Here is a 19850-nt window from a genome sequence, read left to right as displayed (position 1 = left end):
ACCACTGTCACGTGACTCCAAGTGCAGAGCAATTTGCTGGCTCCCACCTGCTCACGGTAAAGCCAGGTTCATTGCCAGGTGCATGGGGACAGAGGGATCTAGCATCCTTCCTATTCCCCCAGAGCTCATTTCCACCAGTCCCGGATCTTTTAGAACATATTCCTTGCGGATGGATCATCTACTCAGTTCAAAGCCATCAGGAACCATGGAAGCCAGCGTCGTATTTATCGATAGCGAGACAGGTGGTTCGCTGGTTTCAAGAGGCCTGACTTCTTCTTCGTTCTTTGCCTGCCAGGGAGGGAACCATCACAGCTAAAATGAATCCCAAGGAAGAAGAAGTGACAATAATTACAGAGGTAAGTCCCCGAGGGATGGGCGTGTGTGTGCACTGTGCTCCTGTCACGTGTGCTGGACCAGCGACAGGCAGGTATCACTCACCTGCCACACGCAGACGGTGCTACTTGGCACCGGTGGAGAAGGGGGCGGGAGCTGTAGGGACCGCGGCTCTGCAGGAGCTCGAGGGGCCCCTCCTCAGTGCTCTGACCCTGTTCGGTCAGCGTCATGAATTCTGACACACGGCAGTTCCAAGGCGCCAGCTGCGACCGGGTCCTGCTCAGTGGAAGCGCCATCGGTTTCCAGAGAAATTCAGAACGAAGGTAACTGTCGTCGATTATAACTGGTCATCCAATCCTGTGTCCCGTGGAGTCCTGCCCTTCTAACTCACTGTGTGCCACATCACCGCACCCTGCCTAGAACAGAAGAGGAAGGCCGGCTCCCACCTGCACGCTGCAGACCCCCCAGCGCTGCATCTCTCATGACGCGGGAGCTCACTCACCTGAGACCACAGAGGCAGAAATGAAGACAATGTGCTGTTTTCCACGGAGCACTTCGAAAAGCCTGGAGGAGCGCATGCTGCAGATAGAACCACACGTAACTCTACGTGTGCTTATTCATTCATGCAACCAGCATCGATCTTTCCTCTGGCCCCTGAGGATTCGGCAGTGAACAAATCCTGTGCCCTCGTGGAGTTTACATTCTCTCTAATTTGAGGTCGCGCTGGATGGCTTCCCATTGTTGGAGGATCGAATCATTATTGGAAAGCCAAAAAAGGACCTCTCAGGCATCTACTCTAAGCCAGGAAAAACCTAGACTTGAAGTATGAACCTTACCGGCACGCCTCAGTAATAGCAACGCTGCCGAATCGAAGCTGAGGACCTCCTGAGCTAAGAACGCTTCCTACCCGGTGGGCCCTGAAGGGAGAGGCCCAAGGGAGGCTGGGCCCTGCACCCAGAGGACGAGTCACAGAAATCAGTCGCCCAGACCAAGGGCAAGCGGACGCCATGTCCGTTCCCTGGTTGGGACCTGGGTCCCCTCTTCTGTAATCAAAATTCCTGTCTTCTCCAACCCCGATGGCCAAGGGCACTGATGTGTCGTTGGAACCCAGCTCTGCAGCCTAGGTGACATTTCTTTGAACCCTTATATCATTAAAACCCACATTCTGTGTTCCAAGTTTATTCCTGTATAAAAAACTTTTAAATTTCCAATTTTCGAGAAAAAAATTTTAATAACTTTGGTGGAGTGGGGAGAGGTTCTAGGTCTACCTTGCAATTTCTTTTACACCCAGAGATGCTTCACCCCAGTTTGAAAAATCTCTAGCCCTAGAAAAGTTTAAAGCTTGAAACCTGAGAGCATTCGGCCCTAACATTTTATGAAGAAAATTTTAGAAAACATAAAATGGAAAAAGAAAACAAAGCTTTCACTGTTAAAAGGTTTCTCCCTTTTTCAAAAAGAGCTGATGACATTTTTCTTTACACTGAAACTTCTGTGGAGATTGAACACATATGTTCGTCATTCTCCACCTGATAAGAAGATGAAGAAGCAGAGAAGCCCATCCCTGGAAACCCGTACTTCGAGTCTGAGGTCGTCCTGTGCTGATCGTTTGGCTTGAGAAACCGCTTTTCAAGGACATGTCTATTTTGAGCAGAGTAGATGAGGATGAGATCCCGTCCACTGTCCCTTCCCTTCACGCGCACTCGACTTCAGGGCAGGGGTCCCCAGGGCAAGGTGGAGGTGTTCATTTTGATAACCTAGAAATCGCAGGCCTGCTCCTCCGTTATGATTCGTTCCCGACTTACACACGCACCGAGCGCTGACTCTTCCATTTGCGTTTTGACAAAGGAGTTCGTGGAAAACGATGAGGATGCAGCTGTGAGAAGAAAGAAGCCTTCGAAGGTGCGAGGACCAAAAAGAAAACCACAGGTAGGGAGTGACGAGGAGAGGGACTGTGTAGCAGGCTGCTGGCTGGCGACTCACCTGCCCCCGCAGGAGCCACGCACCCCTCCCTGGGAGAAGCCTGGATGTGCAAGGGGGGCCCAGGACCTGTGGGGGACCCTCCAGATGCCCCTCACTATTTGGACTGGTTTTCCTCGGAAGTTTTGCCCGTCCCCTGAGAGATCTAGACAGGATGAAAGAGCCCCGTCCTGCTGCCGTCACGGGAGGCCGTGAACTAAGACGGCGGTAGGTGGCAGTGCAGGACCACACGTCCCCGGCAGCTCCCCCTTCTCCAGCTGCAGTTCTGCTCCAGTCTAAGGGGGAGGCTAATTCCCGCCGCCCCGGCCTGCCCGCCCTCCCTCCCCCAGCTGTCCTCGCCGCGGGAGTGGCCCTCCTCGGCTCGGAGCATCCCCGTGCAAGGTCAACGTTCTCCAGGTAAATCAGTTCCCTTGTAAGAGTCCTTGCCCTCCGTGGAGGGACAATTTGTTTGGAATACTCGAGATGCCAGCAGGGGAGGGAGAGGTAGGGAACGCCATTTTGAGCCAGCAGCCACGTGATAGGGCTGCCTGGAGCAGGGTGGCTGGGAGGTGGGGCCGTGGGGAGGGCACCAGACATCACAAGGCATGGAAGAAACCCCCTCTCTGACTCCCCGTCCCCAGCACACTCGGGCCGGGGCTGGGGCGAGCTGGGCAGAGGCGCAGGCTTCTGCTTCTGCAGCTGTGATGGAGCTTCCCAGTAGAGGGCTCAGGGGGCAGGAGGTGCTGTCAGGCCACGTGGCCGGGCCCTCTGGCCTCTCAGGGAACTTTAACCCCTTCTTGCAGGGCTGGTGGTGACTCTGCAGCCAGGGATAGGAGACCCACAGAGGCGGCAATGATCCAATGCAGATAGAAAGAGTTCAAGTCCTTAGTTCAAAGGTCATAGTCACAGTGAGCAGTGGTGTCCAGGGCTGGGGGGTCTGGAGCTTGAACTGAGCAGAGGGGACACAGAGGGTGCAGAGAAGAACACTCCAGGCATCATCTCATTAATTTAAGCTGCACAAGAGCCCCCGTCCCAGAATGACATAGCTGTCTTTGGGGCATTGCGAGAAATCTAGAATAATGTTTCTTAACCTGGGTGACACTTCAAAATCATTTGGGGATTTTTTTTTTTTTTAATTAGATGCCTCAGGTTCACCCCAGGCTATTTACTTAAATCAAAATCTCTGTGCTTTTGCACAATGCCTGGTACATAGCAGCATCTCATGAAGGGGCTGTTTTCATTTCCCTTCTTCCACAGATGAGGAATGAAAGGAAATGAGAAAATTAAATACCCTGCCTAGAGCCCCCACGTAAATCTGAGTTCGGAGGCAAGATTTTGTCTGACCCTAAAGACCGTCACTCAACCGTGGCCTCCTCTGCATTTGTGCTCACCTGCCCACCCTCCTCTGAGAGTCTGGGGGAGAAATGAGAGGCTATTCTTTGCCCCGAATAATCCAGGGACCCTTGAACGACCGTTTCCAAATGAGGTGGGGTTAGCATCAAGTAGTTTGGTTGTGACTTTCCTGCTTCCTTTTGTCCAGATTTCTGCAGAGCTCTATGCATTCTTCCTAGAAAAATATGAAATATTCATTTGATTTTGGGATGCCTTGGTGATTTCACAAGAAACATCCTAGAAAAATTCAGGGTTGACACTGCTTCCCTGGGTAATGTGACCACATAGACACAGGTAGCAGGGACCACGGACGGTTATCTAGATCAGAATAGTTTGAAGACTTGGCGCCTCCTTAAGTGACCCACTGCATCCTGATATAGGATCTGAGTCAAAGGAAGCCCTAGAAGTCGCAGTCCCTGACCCTCTGCCCCTGTGCCCACAGCTGCAGACGGCTGGCCCCGAGGAAATGGTGTCTGAGAAGCCCCGTCTCGGCAGCCAGCAGGAGCCCGTGCAGGAAGATCCCCACCCGGACACTCGTGCCCTGAGCATGCCCGCCCGACGAGGCCCACGAAGTAAGTGTCTCTCGGTTCAGTCCAAACGGGGTTCGTTAAACTGCCTTCTGTGACGGGCACAGAGCGATACTGGGATTTTTTAATGGGTATTATTTTACATACACGGCCACCACCCCTCCACCCCACTTCACCCCAACTCTGGGGGTAATGTTCTAGGGGATAGGACACACAGCTTCAGCTGTGTATACAACCACATAAGATTGGAAGTGTGAATTGAAACAGAAATGGTGTGGGTAATCGAATATACGAACATTCGAAGGAGGGCGAAATAGTCAGGAAGGCAAATAGCAAAATGAAGTGAACTTGAATCAGATGTCAGACGACATGAGAGAGTTTCCCAGGCTCTCGGCCACCCGGCCCCTTGAGGACCCCGCACTGACCACTCCCCCACACACCCTCCCTTCTCCCTCCAAGGACCTTGGGTCCCACGACACAGTATCTGCTCTTTCCCGCTACAGCGAACTCAGTGGTTCTCCATTCATTGTAGAGAAAATGATTGCCCCTCGCTTGCTGCTTTTTGTGAAAAGTAGATAAGATGAGAGAAGTGTGTTATACTGTCAAATGTTGCACAATTGCTACACAGTTGTTACCCTATCTGCCAGTAGCAGAGCAGGAATAAAGTAACTGTTGTAAATTAAAGGGCTTTATACAAGCTCATCCGACCTCGTGGTTCTCATCTAAGAAGATGAAACAAATGAGTAAACCAGAACCAAAGAGAAACGAACTCTATCCCATAAAGTTGCTTCTTTTTCTAGATGCTCAAAATTACTCATTGTGGAAGACTGTAACTGGTCTTAGCTCAGGCTGCCATAACGAAACCATAACAAAATACCATAGACTGGGTGACATTTATTTTCTCGCCATTCTGAAGGCTGCAAGTCCAAGATCAGGGCACCAGCATGCTGGGTTCCCAGCGAGGCCGCCCTTCCCAGCTTGAGGGTGCCTGCCATCTGCCAGTGTGCTCACTCTGGTGTCTCTGTTCTCAAGGATGCTAATCCTAGTGTAACAGGACCTCACCTCAGGACCTTATTGAACCTTAATTCCCTCTCGTCTCCAAATACAGCCACATCGGAGGTTGGGGCTTCAACATGTAAATTGTGCTGGAACACAATTCAGTCCAGAGCATAACCATTGGATATTTAAGTCGTTATTTTAAAACTGAGGAGGGAAAGTCAGAGTAGGTGGCCAATAATAAAGACTCTGGCATGAGGCAAAGTGGATTCTTTTCTATGTTTCTTTAAAATGCAGAGTGACTAAGGTGTTTGAGAGAAAGAGAGATAAGAGATTTAATCAAAGCATTTGTCCCAAAATAAAATCGTATTATTTCTGATTTGGAGAAGAGGAGAATAACACAATGCTAAGATGTGCCTGCCTGAGCGAGGTCATGACCAGTGGTATCTGGGAAGCCTTGGGTGGAGCTGAGATCTGTGGTTGATTTGGCAGCACCGGATGGAGAGGAAACGTCCCTGGGAGTGAGGTGGGGGCAGCTGATGGATGAGAAGCCCGCGTGACCGGGCATCAGTCAGAAAGAGAGGTCAAGACCAGCAGAAGGCCATGCGGTCAAGAGAGCAGAACGGCCTTCACCGTTCTGTGGACACACATGAGAGCAAGGGACAGGCAAGTCCAAGGAATGACAAGTGCCGTGCGAAACCCAGCGAGGAGTTAGGGCGGGGGGCTCAGTGGAGATGCTAAAGGAATGGGGCCGATGGGTGTGTAGGGGTCTCTGTGCTAGAGTTTTGGGGGAAGAAGATTCTAGACAGACTGAAAATACGCAGATGTGTGCTGAAAACAGTGCATCCAGAGCAAGGTGGAAGCAGCCACGTCTTTCGCCGCCTCTCCTGGGAAATCACACACCATTGCCATTTGTCAGAGTGTGCCACTAAGTCCAGCCCACATTCAAGAGGAGGGAAGTTAGGCTCCACCTTTTAAAGGGAGATGCATTGATAAAACTTATGAAAGTTTTGAAACCACCACTTTCATCTTTCTTTAAAAGTCTTTATATCACTTTTCTACTCAGAAGTCTATAACAAGCATTGCATAAAATCCACACGCTTTTATTAGTTCTGGGTTCTGAGACCCTACGCAATCCGGTCCCCTCCCATTTTATTTCCACTCTTCCCCAATCTCTCTGCATTCTGGTCAACTGCTTACCAACCTCTGAATGTCCCATGACCACCTGAGGCTTCCCAGGCTTTGGTGCCCACGCAAAGAAAGTTCTCCATCCAACGCTTTATTACGCTTGTGACTGAGAAAGGCAATCAGGATGTAGCAGTCAAGGCCATCGGGCTTTGGTGCCAGATAAGCGTGGTACCCGTCTCTACCCGGCCCTTTCTTACTCGCTTGGGCGAGTTCGGCCACCTCCCTAAACTTCCGTTTCTTTATCTGCAAAATGGTGGCAAGTATACAATGCCTTAATACATCTGCAGCATTTATCCTCCAGCTGGGGGATGAGAGGGAAAAAGGGAAAACCGATGAATGGAACGTGAGAAGTAGACACTATGGCCAGTGACGAAAAGCGTTATAGAGAAAGATGAAGAAGAAGCTGGACAGGACTGGACGCGGGGCGAGAGGAGGGGGTACCGTTTGACTAAAAGTCGTCGGGGATGGGGCTGGAGCAGAAGAGTGAAGGAAATGAGAGATGCCTGAGGGAGGTGGCCTTAAAGCAAGAGAGGACTGTTTAAGGCAGAGCAAGGAGGGCCAGAGTGGCTGGCAGAGAATGATCAAAAAGGAGAAATGAGGTGACGAGGGAGGGAGGGCATTGTACCTCGCCTTGCGGGTCCTCGGACTTTCCATCCGAGTGAGAGGAGAGCCCCGGGAGCGTGGGAGAGACGAGCGCTCTGCTCGGACTGGAGGCTGAAGGCGGCCGTGCTGAGCTGGCTCCGGAGAGACCGCGTTGAGGGTGACGGCGAAAACCCAGGTGGGAGGTGGTTGGGGGCTGGAGCAGGGCAGTGGGGGAAGGGGTGAGAAGCGGGGTGGGAACCGGGGTATCTGCGAGGTGGAGCCAGCCGGGTTGACAGACCATTAGACGGCAGTCGTGAAGGTAGGAAGGACCACTCCAACACGCTTTTTGACTTGAGAAACTGGGAGCATGGAGTTGCCCCGGGCAGAGCGGGGAGAGATGGCGGGGGTAGAAAAAGGGAAGGACGTGCTAAGTCTGGGATCTCGTGGAGATGGACTGTGGAGATCCACAGGTCGCGGGGGAGGTGGAAGCCAGGGAGGCCTTCGCTGACCTTCCATCCTAAATGGCTCCTTCCCGCCCATCTCCTCCTCCATCCTCTCCTGGTTCATTTTCCTCACGTGCCCATCATTGGATTCAAGGACCAACGAGATTTTGCCACGTTTGTTTCAAGTATCCTTTTCCTCTGCCAAAATTTACACACACGCATATATATATTTGTATGCTTTTTAATCATGGTGGGAAAAAAGCACATGATATGAACTTATCCATCTTAATCATTTTTAAAGGTACAGTTCAGTGGAGTTAACTGGACTCATAATTGTTGTACGACAGCTCTCCAGAAACTTTTCATCTTACAAAACTGAAACTTTATATTAAACAAGAACTCCCCATTTCCCCCTCCTCCCGCAGCTGGCAACCACCATTCGGTTCTTCGATCCTGTGAATTTGACTGCGTTAGATATCTCAGAGAAGTGAAATCATACAGTATTTGTCTTTGTGACTGGCTAAATTCACTTAGCATAGTGTCTTCAAGTCATCCCTATTTGTAGCATGTGACAGAAATTCTTTCCTTGTTAAGGCTGCGTAATACGCCACGGTGTGTATAGACCACATTTTGCTTATCCATCCATCCTTCGTGTACATTTGGGTTGCTTCTACCTCTTGCCTATTGCAAATAATGCCGTCATCAACATCAATGTGCAAATATCTCTTCAAGATCTTGCTTTCCGTTCTTCCGGATATATGCCAAGAAGTAGGATTGCTGGGTCATGTGGTAGTTCTATTTCTAACTTTTTGAGGCACCTTCCTACCGTTTTCCATAGCGTCTACACCCTTGTACATTCCCACCAACAGTGCACGAGGGTTCCAGCTTCTCCACATCCTTGCCAACTTCTGTTACTTTCTGTTTGTCTGTTTTTCTAGTAGTCATCTTAATGTCATCTTTTGATTTGCATTTCTGTAATGATTAGTGATGTCAAGCATCTTTTCCTATGCTCATTGACCATCTGTACATGACGTTGGGAGAAATGTCTATCCTTTGCCCAGTCTCTGGTCAACTCATTTGTTTTATTGAATTGCAGGAGTTTTTTATGTATTCTGAATAATAAGCCCTTATCGGGAATAGGATTTGCGATATTTTTCTTCCCATTTCATAGTTTGCCTTTTTACTCTATTGATCATGTCCTTTGATGTGCAGACGTTCTGAAGACTGAGGTGGTCCCGCTTGTCTACGTTTGCTTTTGTTGCCTCTGCTTTTGGTGTCGCATCTGAGAAATCATCACCAAACTCAGTGCCATGATTTCCTCCATGTTCTCTTCTAGGAGTTTTATAACTTTATGTCTTACCTTTAGGTCTTTAATCCATTTTGAGTTTATTTTTCTAAACGGTATAAGGTAAGGGTCCAACTTCATTCTCTTGCATGCGGACAGCCGGTTAGTTTCCCAATGCCATTTGTTGAAGAAACGATCCTCTTCCCGTTGAGTGGTCTTGGCATCCTTGTTGAAAATCGTTTGACCATACACACGAGGGTTTACTTCATGACTTTCAAGTCTTGGAACCTTGAGCAACAACTTAATCTTCCTAAGCTACGGGAGCCTCGTTTACAAAGTGCCTGGGCTTCAGGCAGCTGTTATGGGGAAGAAACCAGATGATATATAGAGAGCGCCCCACAGGGGGCCTGGCACATACATCACAAGCTCCTCCAGATGAAGGAAGAACGTGATGCTAAATAACTAATAAGAATAATCATCTTTCTTGAGTGCTATGATGCCAAGGTCTTCATAAGCATTACATTATTTAATTCTCAGAATAGTCCTATCATCGGGCATCATTCTGTAGATTAGGAAAGGAAGGTTCAGAGAGAACCAATAGCCAGAAGTGGTGAAGCCAGAACTCAAACTCCAGTCTGCAGACCTCCAGAACCTGTGTTCTTGGTTGCTGCGTCACTCTACACCCACAAATCTTAACCCTGACTGGTCTTCGAAGCTGATGGTTTACAGCTGCCCACAGAAGGTACGATGGCACTGCTACAAGCAGCCCTGTCCACGGTGGCTCCCAGGGCCCCAGGGGACTCTGCATACGGAGCACAGAGTCAGCTTAGAGTCTTTACAAGATGGTCAGTCTGCTGTGCCTCATTTTTTTTTCCTCTAAAGAGTGTCACTCAGGTGAATCGTACACCTTACTCCCCCTACCTAGACTAGCTCCTTCTCTATATGTGTTTTGTTGGTTTGTTTGTTTATTTGTTTGTCTTATGCTACCTGCTTCCCTTTCAGAAATCAGTACACACATCACCCCCTTTGGGAAGTTGCCCCTGTGCCCAGTGCGGGCCGAGTAGATCTTCTGTGCTTTGCAGCACCTACGGCCATGTGAGCACCTGAGGTCCCTCCTTATGGGCCCACAGTCTCCCCTCCCCTCTCCACTGGACGAGAAATCTCTGAGGGAAGAGACTGAATTTCAGCTCTGCTCAGCCCAGTGCTGGTACTCAGATGGCACTGGACAATGCTCACGAGCGAACAGCTGTCTCAAGCTGGCCTTTCTGCTTTGTACTCCAGGCCATGCTCTGGCTTAAGTGGGCTTCACTACACACCCACCTCTGTTCCCACCACAGCCTTCCAACGAAGTCCGCTTGCCTGTGTCCAGAACTTCGACTTCCCAAACCTCTCGTGGACTTGGCCTGCCCCTCGGCGCTCCCATCCCAGCACCCCACCTTGAACCCGTGACCTACTCTACACTGTAGCATTCCTACAGGGCTCCAGTGTTGTCAAGGTCAGACTGTATTCAGATGTTCAGATAGTGCCTCCCCAATGGCACCAGGCACACACCCAGAAGTGCCACCTCCCTGATTAACACACCCACAAGTGCCACCTCCCTGATTAACAGCAGCACAATTCCATGCAGTGAAAGCTTTGGCTTCTAACTTGCTATTCAAACATATCCATAATCAGGACATTCCAAACAGAGAAAGCATTTCACCACACAGGCGCTAGTTCCAAGTCAAGGAAACATCTAGAAAAAAAAGAGCACACATGCCCCCGTGACTCCAACTCGCACCATCTCTTCAGGGAGGAACTATCAAATGTTAAGTAGTTTCTTATGAACACAAATTTCTCCATTACAGACATCTGCTTTCCATTCATTCGTGTTAGTTTCTCTGATTAAAGCACCATTTCTGAGCCAATTTTTCAGTATTGGTTGAAAAGAAAGTTCAGAATCTGGTGAACTTGGATGCAAAAGAAAGATCATGCAGTTCAGATGTACTTTTTAAAAGCCATCCAGACCTAGAGAGACTGACCCAGGAAACAGATGTTAAAGGCACAATATGTAACACGGAGAACTGCCCAAAGGGTCTGGGTCTCCAAAGTTATCTTGAAGCCCATGCAGTTGGAGAAGGCAAGAACATTCTAGTCAAAGAACGTGTACTGGGGAAGGTAGGAATGTCAAAAAGGTCACTGACGCTGGAGACACTACCTCAGGTGGCGCTGAAGGTACGAATATAAATAAATAGTATGTCGTAGCCCATGATTGCTTTTATCTTCCAGATGCTATGATGTTTGGCATCTTAAAAAACAAGCAAATAGACATCTTTCTGATCGGGCAGAGACTAGCTAAGGCTTAGTGGTAACAAAGGGCCCAGACTGGACGTGCCTTTGATATGCAAACTAACCGATCCGGAGCCCAGCCTCCTCTACCTGGCCCCGCTCCCCAGGAAGCAATTCCCCTGTCTGCACACCGCATAGCTTCGAGCCCCCCAGAATAGTCACGCGAGCCAGCCCCGAACCGTTTGCCCTGCCCTGCCTGTCTTCTCCCCGGAAACCCCAGCGAAGCCCTTGGCCCAAGCTTCCCCTCCTCCTGTCTTCTCCCTCCCGACCACCTTGGTGTCCTCCCACGTGGCCCCGTGTGGCCCCGCCTCCTGGCTCCAGGACCTGGGAGTATGATGAACTTTGCTTCCTGAGCCTCTCTTCTTGTGGCCGCACCTGACTGACCATCTCGTAAGAGTACAAATAATATAAAACATACACGTCGTCGTGATTAGTGGTAAGGAAAGGCGTTTTCCAAAAAATTCCTTTATGGCGAAATTGCCCCGGCGTCGTCTCTTCCATTTTTGTCTCTAATCTCGCACCTGCTCCATCTGCCTCACATTTCCACTCCCCATCCCAATCGTCCTCGTCGATGTCCCGTCAACGCACATCTGCTCAATGGCCTCACTTACCTTCCGCAGCATCCCAGAGCCCCCTCCCTCCTCGGCTGGTCCTGTGCTCCAGGAGTTCCATTCTCTGGGGTTCCCTTCTCCCCCACTGGCTGTACCCCTCAGTCTCCTTGCTGTTTCATATCCCCAGCCTCTGAATGCTGGAGCGCCCCGAGCTCAGGCTTTGCCTCGCTCATTCTCTTGGTCACCTCAAGACTCGAAAGTCTATCATATAGATATTACGTGTTTCCTGACCAGTTACGAACTTTGATGTCCAGCTCGGGCCTCTTTTAGACGAAATGTAATGGCCCCCTTGAATATCCCTTTCTGCATATCTAATAAGACAACTCACATTTTTAATGGCTTATTGAAGTATAATTTGCATATCATAAAATTCCCCCATTGTAAGTGTACAACTCAATGATTTTTAGTAAATCTATAGACTTGTGCAGCCATCACCACAATCAAGTTTTAGAACGTTTTATCACCCCAAAATTCCTTTAGGCCCATTTAAAGTTAATCCCCATTCCCACTCCCAGCCCTAGGCAAACACTGCTTTGTTTTATAGCCCTGTAATTATGCCTTTTCTAGACATTTCAATAAATAGTGTTTCACGTCTGGCTTCTTTCACTTAGCATGTTTTTTGAGATTCGTAAATGTTGTCGCATATACTCACATTTCGTTTCTTTTTATTGTGCAATTATCCATTGTATGGATATACCATATTTTATTTATTCATTTATCTATTGATAAACGTTTGGATTATTTCTTGTTAGGGGCTATTATGAATAAAGCTGCTATGAACATTTGCAACATGTCTCTGTGTAGACATATGTTTTCATTCCTCTTAAGAAGTATTAGAATCTCTGGGTCGTATGATGAATTTATTCTTAACTTTACAAGAAACTGTCAATCTGTTTTACAAAGTGGCTGTATTATTTTACTTTCCCACCCACGGTTTTAGGAGAATTCCAGTTTTTCCACATCCTTTCCAACAATTGGTTATTATCTGTTTTTAATTATAGCCTTTATAGTGTGTGTATAGTAGTATTACATTGTGCTTTTAATTTGCATTTCTCTAGTGATTCATAATATTGAGGGGTTTTTTAGATGCTTATTAGACATTTACATATCTTCTTAGTAAAATGCCTATTTAAATTTTACTCATTATTAACCGGATTCTTTTTCCTACTATAGAGTTATAAGAGTTCTCTATATATTCTGGGTGCAAGCACATTATCAGATATATAATTTGCAAATATTGTCTCCAAGTAAATGTCTTGTCTTTTCATTTTCTTAATGATGTCTTTTGAAATGCAAAAGGTTTTCATTTCAATGAAGTCAAATTTATCACTTTTTTTCTATTACGATTGTGCTTTTGAGATTGTACCTAAATATTCTTTGCCCAACCCGAGGTCACGATAATTTTCTCCTATATTCTCTTCTAGAACTTGCATGCTTTTAGCTCTTACATGTATTTATTTGTTTCTTTGTTTGTTTGTTTTTAATGGTGACATTGGTTAACGAAATCCAATAAGTTTCAGCTGTACACTTTAACAGTAAGGCATATATATATTTTACATCTCCCATAGTTAGATTTCTTTCTGTCACCTCATATTTGACCCCCTTTACCCTGTCTACCTCCCCCAACCCCCACCCTCTGGTAACCACTAATCTATAGTCCACGTCCAGGAGTCTCTGTTTGTCCCGTTCATTTGTTGCTTTTAGGTTTATATCCCACATGTAAGTGATATCACGTGGCTTTCAACTTTTTCTGCCGGGGATACACGAATGGCTCCTGCTGTAATATTCCATTGTATATATGTACCACAGCTTCTTTATCCAGTCATCTATCGTAGGACACTTCGGTTGCTTCCATGTCCTGGCCACTGTGAATAATGCTGCTATGAACATCGGTGTGTGAATATCTTTTCGGATATGGGTTTTCAAGTCTTGGGGTAACATTTAGTTAGGCCTATGATCTATTTGAGACAAGTCAAACTACTTGACTGAAACTGAGCTTCTGACCTCCTTTTCCCAGCCCCAACCTGTTTCTCCTACCCTCATCTCCATCTCTTTCAACGGACATTTCATTTTCTCTATCGTGTGGGTCAAAAACTCGGCGTCATTTTGAACTCCTATCTGCCCACATCCAGTCTATCGATGAGCCCTATTTGCTCTACCTTCAGGACAGATCTCATATATGACCATCTCTCACTACCTCCGTCTCTGCCATCCTGGTCCAAGCCACCTTCAACTCACATCTGGAGCATTCAGCAGCGTCCTGACTGGTGCCTGGCTTCCGTCCTCACCCCCATCCTTGACCTGGCAGGCAGAACGCTCTGGCGAAGACGAGGTCGTGCCACTCCTCTGTTCCAATCCTCCGGGGACTCTCACTCGATTCAGAGCTAAAGCCACATCCTGTAATGACCCACATGGTTTGTCTACCCCTGACCTCGATGATCTTACGACTTAGCATTCCATCTCCCGCCCCTGGGTTCCGTCTCTGCTCAGGTCTCACATTAGGTGAGGCCCTGTCTCTGTTTTCGCACCAGATACTGCACGTAGCTAAAATGCTCATCCCGCAGCTGTCCACATGGCTGGACCCCTCATTTCTTTCACCGGCTTTGATGTCACCTTGAAGCCCTTCTTTGGTCACTCTACTTAAAACGACGATGCACCCCTCTCTCCTGGTCCTCCCTCTCCTCTATCCTGCTTTATTTATCCCCACACCACCTATCACCATCTGGCGCCCTAATGAACTACTTGTTTGTGGTCCGTCTTCCCCACCAGCAAAGAGGCTCCATGAAGGCGGAGCGACCTGTTTGTTTTGTACACTGGTCTATCCCTAGCTCCTTGTACACGCAATAGGGGTTCCACAAATACTTGTTGGTTGAATGCTTGAAAGGTGCCGAAAAGATTCTCTAACCTAGCACTTTCGAAGTTGGGTTTTTGTAGAATACTAATATCCTGTCAGAGATTCACTCTTAAATTTTTTTTTTTAATTTCAGAAGTTTTGCATAGCCTCTCCCCTCTTGGAAGTTCAGGAAGCTTGTTCTAAGTCCGCTCACGGCTACCCTGCTGTCTCTCAGCACTTTCCCACCCTCCTTAAAGCTATTTATATTTCTTGCCATTCTGCCCAAGGCAATATTCAAGGCTCAACTCTAGGCAAAATTGTTCACCTCAAAATATATCTCTGATGTTCTAGGCCACCTTTCAGACTCCCAGCCCTGTTTGAAGCCCCTTTGCTCTGCCCCACCACCACGATGATGCTGGAACACGGCGACGATAGACAGGGCTGGCCAGGCCCAGTCTCCCACAACAGTGACCCCTGTCCAGCTCAGCTCCAGCTGCCATAATGAAACGCCGCAGGCTGGGTGACTTAAACAAGGCATTTCTTTCTCACAGTCTGGAGGCAGTCCAAGATCAAGGTGTCAGCAGACGCAGTGTGGTGAGAACTCTCTTCCTGGCTGGCAGGTGGCTGCCTTCTTGCTGTGTCCTCACATCGTGGAGAGACAGATGGCTCTGGTCTCTCTTCCTCTTCTTAGGAAGAGGACACTATTGCCATCATGGGGGCTCCACCCTCATGACCTTGTCTCACCTTAATTACCTCCCAAAGACCATCGCATTGGGAGTTAGGGCTTCAACATATAAATCAGTCAGGACAAAAATGTTTAGTCCACAGCAACTCCCAAGCCTGGAGGTGTGCCAAAGCACGAAGTAGCGGGAAGATGTGGAGCCAAGATCCCGAGGTCCGAGCACCTGCGAGTCAGAAGGAGACTTATGCACCAGAATGAGTTCCTATAAAGTGAAAATGTTCGTAAGACTGAAGGAAAGAACCAGAGAAGAAGAAAGTAACCAAATTAGTCCCTCTAGACCCCTCAGCAAATGTGAACCATCAGCAGTGCTGGGGCTCTAAGCCAAGGGCCAGTTTCGACTTCCATTTTGTGTCGTAAATTTTTTTACAAGTGATACTAGTCTATTTTCCAAAAATTAGAAAAGCAGGAGAAAGAAATAGAAAGAAATAGAAGAAAATAATTACCCACCTTCTCACACCCTAGTGACAACCACCACTGACCTTGGGCCCTCTCCTTGTGCTGGTTTTTCCTGCCTGACTCCGAGACAGTCCTATGTTCCCCGAGGCCTGACTGTGGCTGAAAGGACATCCCACATGAAGTCGGTGGCAGGTTGGTGACAGTCCATCCGATTGCTGCCTTACGTTCTCCCTCTCAAGCCTTTAGGGCATTGAACAGAGGCTTCTGTTCCGCCTCCATTTTTTTCTGCTGAAGTCAAGCTGACTCCTCTCCCATGCTCTCCCTGTCCCCAACTCCATATTTACATTCCATCCTTGGACTTTGACAAAAGGGGGAAATTATTTATGCTGGGGAGAGGAGAGGCAGGAGCTCAGGCCAGCCTTCTCTCAGCCCTTTTGTCCACTGTCCCCTACAAGGACTATGCCTATGTGTAAGTGGCCACAAAATTTTTTATCATACTTTTAAATATTTCCAAACAATTTTATTTATGGCAGATTGTAAAAATGAATGATTTAAAATAAAACTGTTACATCACTCCTAACATTACCCCAAAGAATCTAAATGGCATTGTGATTTGATAACTTCCATCATCTATTTTGAAAAAAAAATGAACAAGTTCTACGTGAACAGTTGAAAATTTTACACCATTCCCTTTTCTTCTTGAATGGCTCCATTTCACCTCCCCATAGAACTTTAAATAATACGTTTCTATGCTTACGAATCTTCTATTGCTCACCGAATTAACAAATTGAAGTTTTGATTGAGCTATTATTACAATTACCTATATTGTACAACCGATGAAAACAAAGGTACTGTAAAACTTGGCAAATATTTATTATTTACAAAAAGATAATTAAAAACTTTTAAAAGTACATTCTTTAACTGGAGTAAGAAGGTGAACAAGATAGACAATTAAACAAGAATCATCATGCTCATCTGTTCCACAGTCTCTGTGAATTCGGATTATACCAATAGAAATCCAAACCCAAATGCCCTATTTCTAATTTTATGTCAAGTCCTTGGAAAGTCCTTTGTACCCCAAGGTACACACAGAGCTCTGTTCTAGGCAGGAAGAGTCACAACAATGGCCCATCAAGAAGTATGGGAATTTCTGCAGAGGTTGGCACAAGAGGAGAGAGCTTGCAGATGGCGGAGTGTTGTGGCGCCATCAATTTTAAGACCCACGGAGCCAATTGAGATGAATCGTGAGCCTTTATTAGCCGGCCGGCAACTGACTCTCTACCACGCAGGAGCAGAGGAGATCAGCCCCGAGCTTCCAGAGGAGGCAGCTTATAAAGCTTAAGACCATATCCTGGTGGTCTTCTGAACAAGCAAGCAGATTACGGAAAGCAGATGTTGGCTGTAAACGTCTTACACAAAGACAAATGTTTCCGGGGAACTCTTAGATCAAACAGGGCCTCGCAGGCAGTTTCGTTATCTGCATCCTGGTGGCTGTCAGTGCTTTCCTGGGGGCTGGCGCCTGAAGATATCCCTTCCCTATGACTGATTTATTGGAAAGTTTTTCACTCCTACAGGAGAAGGACTTTATTAAACCCACTTCTCCGTGAAAACAACGAGAACACATCGAGTTGGGGACAGAAGATGAGAAGATTCGAAAATGGTTCCGAAAGGCAACGCCTATTTGACTAGAAGGTGGCTGTGTTTTCTGAGGGGTCAGTATGATAGAAGTGGCTAAGAGAAAACCGGAAAGTATCCACTATTTTATTAAGTCGGTAAAGAGAGAGACTTGGGGACAGCGAGTGCCGTGACACGAAAAGGGAGACAGAGCGCCAGGGAGACCTGGAAGCCAGTGGCAAACATGAGGCTGATGAAGGCTGGAAATTACTGGGTTTGCGGGGAAGCCGGTGAGCGCAACGTGGCCGGACAGTAACCCCTGCTGCCTCTGATGAAGGACGTCACTGTGTCAAGGAAACCCATTTTGCATACTAATTGACATTACGTATATATTTTAGTGGAATGCCTTGAAAATCTGTCATTATCCATAAGTTCTTGCATGCCCCCAGATCGATTTTTTAATCATTTAAAAAATTATTTTCAGCACCCTCTTTGCATGCTGCTTCGAAAACTTCAGTCAGGGCCAGGTTTCCTCACTTGCGTCAAAGGGCTATTTTGTGAATGTGCCTCTTTCGTAAATGTGAAGTCACACCCTGCCTCAAGCTTGGCAAAGCCATTCTTATCCTCAGGGCAGGAAAGAAAGAGACACTTTGGGATCACATAGTTGGTTAGTAATGTAGTGAAGTAATTGACTATAAATTAGGGGAAAATGTTTTACGAGGGTTGTCTTAGTATTTCCAGCTGCTTAAAGAAACACTGTTTGCCATATTCTACCAAGATAGGAGTGAAAGTACTTAATCCCTATTTGTTATGATGTCAAATGGAGCAAATTAGTACACCTGGCTTCCTGTGGCTATCCTGTTAGTGATATTATCTTTAAAAAAAAAAAAAAAAGCAGGCATCATCATCTGATTTCATCCAAACGAGGATCACCTTTATTTTTTTATTTATTTTTTTATTTATTTGAAATTCCTTTTTAAGTATCGTATCCCTCACATTCTTGTGGTTCCCTTATCTGCTTTTCCTTCACTGAATTAGTGCTACAAAGTGCCAGGTCTCAAAGTCGCCAACATGGTCCTTGCTCTCAAGCTGGTCACATTCTAGCTGAGCAAATGCTGTGTCACCAACTCGTTGTACAGACCTGATTTAGAAATCTTTCCGCCTTCTAAATGTTACCAGCAGGCTTTTGAAAAATCAGGCATGTCAAACATTTCCAAGGTTTTTAAAATGAATACGAAAGAAACCACTTCGGTTTCTTTATTCAGAAGAGAGTGTTTAAATAAAATATCTTGTGACGCTCAAAGAATAATTCATAAAACTTAGTCCAGCTAACTACATGTGTAGGTAGTAGCTATTTTAAGTAAACTCGAAAAACTGAATTTTCTTTTATAAAAAGGAGAGTAAATAAACAAGATGCCTTTTCATGTTCAAAGGCATTTACTGTTAACTATGAAAGGATTTCTCTTTGAGGGGGGGCAGAAGCAAGTGGGGAATCAGCTGGAGAAGGGGACTGGTAAGCCGTGGGAGGTTCAGACCAGAAACCCTCCCTATCCACCCAGGCCATCCACACACGCTTAGTGACATTGACCGTGTACCTGCCCTGTATGGCTGGGGGCCATAGCATCTGGGGTGGATTGTTTATTCATAGAATGACTTTATTCTATTTAATAATAGAATCATTATTCTATTATTAAATAATTTGCAATACAGGATAAGTCTCGGGTCTCTGAGCATATACAACAGGGGACATGATCTACCGCAGCCGCATGATCTTTAAAAGGGAAAGTAATGACTTGATTTTTTTTTTAAGCGAGTTGAAAGAATGCCACAGGCCGTTTCATTGAGCTCATCGAGATTCTCTTAAAGAATTTGAACCTCGGCCCACACATGCAAGACTATAATCCTTACTGTGATTATCTCATGCCTCTGTGCTGGATCCTGATATAAGTAAGATTTTATGTCTTCTTATCACACAAAAGGAAGAAAGCACAGCCTAAGAGACTGAGTGGCCACGCCACAGAAGATGCTTTGAGGCTGGTGACCACAGTCTCCGTTTGCATAAAGCAGGTGCAGCGGAAACCTGCAAGCCTGTTGCGAGCAGAGGCCTTTGCCTGCCATCGCTTCCTTCTTGCGGCCATTTTTCCTTGTACCTTCTAATAAACATCTAGCCTCCTCTTTTTCTTTCACTTGTTAGCCTTCCTCTTTTAACAGCGCCGATGCCTGTGAGTGTCAGAAAGACTTTCTCACCAGGTCCGCCTTCGCCGAGGGGGCAGTGCTCCCAGAGTCTTCATCCTCAGGCCTGGACCCTCCCCCAGCTGGACACACACACTCCATATGTGCCCGCACCTCAGACTCAGACAAGCTCGCTTCGGTGTCACCCCGCCTGGCTTTCCCTCCTCGTTTCTCTCTCCCACCGCCCTCTAACGCCTAATCACCTCGGTCAAATCCACCTTCGCCTTCTTTCTCTGAACCAGGGTCCTCCCACTTGAGTGTGTGTTTAAATCACCTGTTTGCTGGGCTCCACCTCCAGCATCAGCAGGTGGGGGGTGTGGCCTGAGAATCTGCACATGCAACAGGTGCAGCCCTGTCGTCACTAGGTCCTACTGTCCCTTCCATCTCGTGGC

The 19850-nt window shown here is 47.1% G+C and overlaps 1 protein-coding gene and 1 long non-coding RNA gene across 9 annotated transcripts in view; one reads left to right on the top strand and one right to left on the bottom strand.

Moving 5' to 3' along the window:
* Positions 1–19850, top strand: part of CC2D2A (coiled-coil and C2 domain containing 2A) — a 101646-nt gene that overhangs the window by 5958 nt on the left and 75838 nt on the right. For 6 of the 8 annotated variants that reach the window (XM_025051769.1, XM_025051770.1, XM_015594913.2 and 3 more), the window contains exons 2-4: positions 296–356; positions 2179–2259; positions 4124–4253. In XM_025051769.1, coding sequence (XP_024907537.1) covers positions 318–356; positions 2179–2259; positions 4124–4253 — 250 coding nt within the window. In that variant the 5' untranslated portion in view covers positions 296–317. Of the gene's footprint in view, positions 1–295; positions 357–2178; positions 2260–2306; positions 2707–4123; positions 4254–19850 lie in introns of those variants that run through there. The other 2 variants (XM_015594916.2, XM_015594917.2) reach the window with 2 other exon arrangements.
* Positions 49–2172, bottom strand: LOC112485481. The gene is made up of 3 exons (XR_003048465.1): positions 836–2172; positions 439–749; positions 49–288 (listed from the first exon to the last, which is right to left on the bottom strand). It is a non-coding gene; the product is annotated as an uncharacterized LOC112485481 (long non-coding RNA).

This window comes from Pteropus alecto, unplaced genomic scaffold, assembly GCF_000325575.1.
Source record: "Pteropus alecto unplaced genomic scaffold, ASM32557v1 scaffold5, whole genome shotgun sequence".
NCBI classification, from domain to species: Eukaryota; Metazoa; Chordata; class Mammalia; order Chiroptera; family Pteropodidae; genus Pteropus; species Pteropus alecto.
The sequence above is the reverse complement of the archived record's forward strand: the minus strand, read 5'-3'. Positions and strand labels throughout refer to the sequence as shown.